Source organism: Chenopodium quinoa, unplaced genomic scaffold, assembly GCF_001683475.1.
Source record: "Chenopodium quinoa cultivar QQ74 unplaced genomic scaffold, ASM168347v1, whole genome shotgun sequence".
Lineage (NCBI taxonomy): Eukaryota > Viridiplantae > Streptophyta > Magnoliopsida > Caryophyllales > Amaranthaceae > Chenopodium > Chenopodium quinoa.
In genome coordinates this window covers 2,129,729-2,135,606 of record NW_018742372.1, presented here as the reverse complement: position 1 = coordinate 2,135,606, position 5,878 = coordinate 2,129,729, and the positions used below count along the sequence as shown (strand labels likewise).

Sequence of the window (5,878 nt, the reverse complement as noted above, 5' to 3'; positions counted from 1 at the left end):
TTTCCTCACATAATCGGAACCCACTCCTTTACTATTATCAATATCCATTGACATATTATCTCCACAATCTGGAATATTAGAAGTAGCATACATTTTTCTATATTCCTCAAATAAAGAGTAAGCGAACTCCTTCACATCATTAGCAAGTTTTGTACCCTTTTCCGGTCCATGCATATCCGTTAGTGTCAATTCAACAATGACCATCTTAGAGTGAGGGTCGAGAAGAAGAGCAACATAAATGAACTTATTCATCTTATCCACATCCCCCCAATACTTATCAAACTTTTTTTTCATTGCAATGGCCATGGCTTGAAAATTCAAGTCCTCACTTTGTTCCCAATTATTCAACATATCATACATAGAAGCAATTTCTCCTAAACCTTTATTAGCTGTCACATAATGGGAACCAGAAATTCGTTTAGTTAACAGATAAAACCCCCCTAGAAACAAAACCAACCTCTCCACTTTTTCCCAATCTTCGGGTTCGGGAGGCCTTTCATTGTCATTCAAATCCTCTCCATCAGGAAGAGATAACCCACTAAAAACACGTCGAAACTTCAAAGCCGTTTCCAACATTATGTATGTGGAGTTCCAACGAGTGGGGACATCAAAGGATAAAGAAGATTTTGAATCTATGTTTGCTTTTTGCACAAGATCTTTGAATCTAAGTATTCTTGCAGGGGAATTCTTAACATATTTCACAGCATTTCTAACTCTATCAATGCACACACCATGTTCTCTAATACCATCCCACACAATTAAATTAATGATATGAGCAATGCATCTAACATGGAGATTTTTTCCATCATTTATACATCCTGTTCTTCTAACCATTCTACTCAAGTGTGCACAAGCAACATCATTTGAAGAAGCATTATCAACAGTGACAGTAAAAAGTTTATCATCAATACCCCAATACTCTAAACATGCCTCAACTGCTTTTCCAATAGCCTCTCCTTTATGACTAGAAATTGGACAAAAATTTATGATCTTTTTATTCAATTTCCAGTCATTATCAATGAAATGAGCTGTAAGACACATATAATTAATTCTTTGTATTGAAGTCCAAGTATCAGTGGTCACAGAAATTCTTTGACATGTCTTAAACATTTCTCTCAATTTCTCTTTTTCACTATAATACAACTTTAAACAATCACGAGCAATGGTAACACGAGATGGAATGTGAAATTGTGGACATGCAACTTGCACAAAGTGCCTAAAACCGGATTTTTCCACATGCTTAAATGGTAACTCATCAACAATAATCATGTGAATCAATGCCTCTCTAACATCATTCAAGTTAATAATCCTACTCCCACACTTTAATTCACTACTCTCATGTTCTTGATCAAAATACAATTTAGTTTGCTTTTCTTTGCCCTTTTCTTTTTCTATATTAATAGGATTACCGAGACATGATTCTGCATGGTTTTTAACATTTTTTGAACCATTAAGATTACCATCAGCAGCAAAAGTTTTAGGACAGAACTTACATTCAGCTCGTAGTTTTCCATTCTCGACGTACTCTAAGTAATATTTCCAATACTCAGCTTTCCTCTTACTTTTTCTGTTCCATATATATTCCCGCCCCGCTTTTAGCTTCTTATCAGGAGGCAAAGTAGATTGCAATTCTTCCATATCCTTTTCAGAAAGTGGCTGTGACGTTTGTTCAGAAAAAGAAGCAGACCGTTTGGATTGAGAGCTCTCCATCTACAATATAATTATATACAATATAAGTAATTTTAAAGTAACAATTATATACACATACCATTTTATAAAAAAAATTTAAGAGCAACTTACATTGCAAGAATAAGAATCCGTGGTTCCTTGACTTCCTTCACTCCCTGCAAGAATAAAAACAAAAATAAGAACCCCTGAACTACACACAGGTTAGCCAACTTATTTAATCTTAATAATCTGAGTCCATACTTTTAGCAGCCTAGCAGGAATAAACACAAATTTTAAAGTATAAGTTAGCTTAAAAAGTGTCCATATATACACATTAGAAATATCAATACACATTAGAAATACTTTCAACTTTCTGAAATTTATGTTAAGAAAAAAATGAGAGAGGCATTGCCCACACAACACAACACAACACAACACAACCAACTTTCTGAAATTTATGTCAATACCCAGAAATTTCTGAAACTTTCTATAGGACTTGTTTATGAAGTCAACGTTAGATTCTATTTTCAAAGTTGCATTTGGAGTTGATCTAGACAGTATGTGTGGCTCAAATGAAGAAGGGAAGAAATTTGGCCAGGCTTTTGATGATGCTAGTGCTTCAACCATGTTACGATATGTAGACATCTTTTGGCCTATCAAGAAATTTCTCAACATTGGCGCAGAGGCTAAACTTAAGAGAAGTGTCAAAATAGTTGATGATTTTGTTTACAAATTAATCAGTAACAAAGTGGAACTAATGAAAAGTTCACAAAGCAATGTCTCAGTAAGTGAATCATAACTTAGAAGTCTGTAATCATATCGGTTTACTGAGGAGATTAATGCATTCTTTCTGTGTGAATTTGTAGGAAATGCAGATGAAAAAGGATGATATCTTGTCAAGGTTCCTGGAGCAGAGCGACACTGATTTGAAGTATCTGAGAGATATAATCTTGAGCTTTGTAATTGCGGGTAAAGACACAACAGCAGTTACACTTTCATGGTTTGTTTACATGCTTTGTAAACACCAGAATATACAGGAAAAGGTTGCTGAAGAAGTAAGGAAAATTACGAAAATGGAAGGAGTTGGAAAATTTTCAGAACTTGCTGCTAGTTTGACAGAAGAATCACTTGAAAGACTGCAGTATTTACATGCTGCATTGACAGAAACTCTCAGACTCTATCCAGCAGTTCCAGTCAGAAAATTTCATTGCTCTCATAATCTCATTGTTTGTTCTCTTCCTTTTTATTTTTCTCTTTTGTGTTACACGTTACTTGCTGAAGTTTATGTCAATTTCAGAGGCACATTCCAACTTATCATATATCAACCAAGCTAATTTCTACCTTTCTCTCAATTTCTAATTTTGAAATCAAAATAATTGCATTTTCTCTAATTTCAAAGTCCAACCAAAAGGAGTCTAAGAAATTCAGGTACTTGACAAAAATAAACAATGCAATCATGATGAAAAACTAATTGTCCTCTGCTACAATCCCATTACCAAAACATAAAAATAAATAAATTCGAAGATAAACATTAAACCCTAAAACCCTAAACTTTAAACTAAAAAACACCAAAAAAAAAAACATAAATTCGAAAGAAATTCGAAAATAAACCAAAAAAGAAAAAACATAAATTCGAAAACATTGAAGTAAAAAAAGAAATTCAACATGCAAACATCAAATAATCATTATAAGCAATTGAAACATGAATAAACATATAAATTCTAACACTTAATTCATTATTTCGAATACAAAATACCCAAACATAATTAGATAATTTAGATTTACATTAAAAAAAAAATAACTTACCGGAGAAATGGAAAATCGCGCAGTAGCTGTCTCATGCGGTGGTCGGTGGGCGCCTGGGCTTCGCCTGAGAGAGTGAGGAAGGCAGGAGGTGTCGGCGGTGGGCGTTGCCGCGTTGGGCTGACTCGGCTGAGACTTGCGTGACTGCGTGTCTGCGTGAGGGAGAGGGGGAGAGTGGAGACAGCCTGTGTTTGTTAGGGTTAGAATGAAATGAAGGAGAATTCAAGCGTCACTCAAGGCCTCAAGCTGTCAAGCAGGAAGCAGCAGCATTATTTTAATTTTTTTTTTTTTTTTTTTTTTTTAAAAAAAAAAAAACAATTTTTCCGGGTTTCAGGTCCGGACCTGAAAACCCCGGGTTTAGACCGGGTCCGGACCGGAACCGGGAACCTTGATTTTTAAGGACCGGGACCGGACCTGAATCAACAGGTCCGGGTCAGGTCCGGTCCGGATCAGGTCGGTTCAGGTCCGGTTTCAGGTCCGGTCCAGTTTTTGTACACCCCTAGTTACACCGACGCTAGCTTCTAGACTGACAGAGACGACTTCAAGTCACAGTCAGGATACATATTCTGTCTAAATGGAGGAGCGTTTAGCTGGAAGAGTGCCAAGCAGAGCACAACTGTAGACTCTACAACTGAAGCTGAATACTTGGCTGCATCAAAAGCTGCTAAGGAGGTTATTTGGATTCGTAAGTTCATCAGTGAACTTGGTGTTGTACCCTCCATCAAGGGTTCGATAGATCTCTATTGTGAAAACAATGGAGCTATCGCTCAGGCTAGAGAGCCAGGAGAGCACCAGAAGGTCAAACATGTCCAAAGGCGATTTCACATGATAAGGGAATGGAAATCCGAAGGTGAAATCAGAATTTGCAAGATCGGCACGGATGATAATGTGGCCGATCCTTTGACTAAACCTCCGCCTCAAGTGAAACACAACAAACACATTGAGGAAATGGGAATCAAGCACATCAGAGACTGGATTTGAAATTCCCTGTACATGTGTTTTAATTAAACTAGATATTTTAATTTTAGACACTGTATTAAAACCATTCATTAATGGAGTAATTAATTTTTATGCAAAATTATCATTCACTCCATTGCTATTTAATTGTGGTTTAGAATTAAATAATGAGTCCATTCGATTTATGGAAATATTCAAAACAGGGTATCAAGATCGATCCGAGAGGACGAATTAATCCGAAGGATTTAATGAGTCGTCGGAGTTTTACGAGCAAAGACGTCGGATATCGAGCCTAGGGCGTCGAGACCGAGCGTCGCAAATCACAAGCAACAAGTTCGAGCGTAGCCGTAGCATCACAGTGACCTAGCCATGTGAACGCTAGGCTAACTCGAGCTAGCATGCACCTAGCATGGCTAGGCGCAAGCCTAGGCGCACTAGGCTACCCATCGCAGCACCATGTGCGTGTTTCCGTGCCTTCGCATGGCACAGCAGCACCGCAGCATGCGTGCATGGGTGCCTAGGCACTATCGCAGCACATCGCACCATCGCAGCACAAGCACAACACTATCGCATGGCTAGGCCTGTGCGTGTGTGCGTGTGCTTGTGCCTAGGCTTGTCGCACCATCGCTGCACGCAACATAGCACCATCGCAGTGATGGGCACTTGCGTGTGTGCGTGTGCGTATGCTTGTGCCTAGGGCCATTGCAAGCCATCGCAGCACCAAGCTTCGCATGCTTGTGCGTGTGGCTGGCGAGGCGATGCCCAGCATGCGTGGCTCGCTAGCAGCACGCATGGTGGGAAGTGCGAGGGGCCTTGCGTGTGCATGTGCGATGGCGAGAGAGGCAAGGGTCAACAACTTGCTAGCAGCGCCCAGCGCCTAGCAAGCAGCAGCAGCATAGGCACTGCCCAGCACAGCCACACGCATCATGCTTGTGCTAGCTAGGCTGATGCTAGTTGGCTGGGCTAGCTGGCACTGCTAGCTGGCTGCCAGCCCAGCAGCACCATGGTTCCAGTTTTGTGAGGGGTGGGGACCCACGCTCGGGTCGGGTTCGAGGGTACGATCCCGTCGGAGGCCTCGTATTTTCGGGGTTCAAGTAAGAGCTCATTGTTGAGCGAAGCACGCGTCAAAGGTAGAATCTTTTATTTTTTCTTATTCTTTAAATTATGTTTTGCTTGTTAATTGCATTTATTATGGGAGCGGGTCTTGGCGGGTTTCATTCCGCATAGTGTGGGTCACTACGAAACCCTACAATCTTATCATCTTATTATGAGAGTTTTTGATAATGAAGATGCTAAGTTTTGCAAAGTAATCATAACTAAACCTATGCAATAAGTGAACCACAACATTCACAATTGCATAAATGAAATCAAGCATATTAAATATGGGTGTGATTTCTATAAATGTTTTGTTAAGAGTAATACTCTTAAAACATTTGGGAAAACCATTTAT

The 5,878-nt window shown here is 39.3% G+C and overlaps 1 protein-coding gene across 1 annotated transcript; it reads left to right on the top strand.

Annotated features, from left to right (window-relative positions):
• The first annotated feature begins 2,170 nt into the window (after window positions 1-2,170).
• Window positions 2,171-3,020, top strand: LOC110697061 (cytochrome P450 704C1-like). The gene is made up of 2 exons (XM_021874401.1): window positions 2,171-2,452; window positions 2,535-3,020. Exons 1-2 carry the CDS (start codon window positions 2,171-2,173, stop codon window positions 3,000-3,002), a joined length of 750 nt encoding a protein of 249 aa, XP_021730093.1. The 3' UTR covers window positions 3,003-3,020.
• The last annotated feature ends 2,858 nt before the right edge of the window (window positions 3,021-5,878 follow it).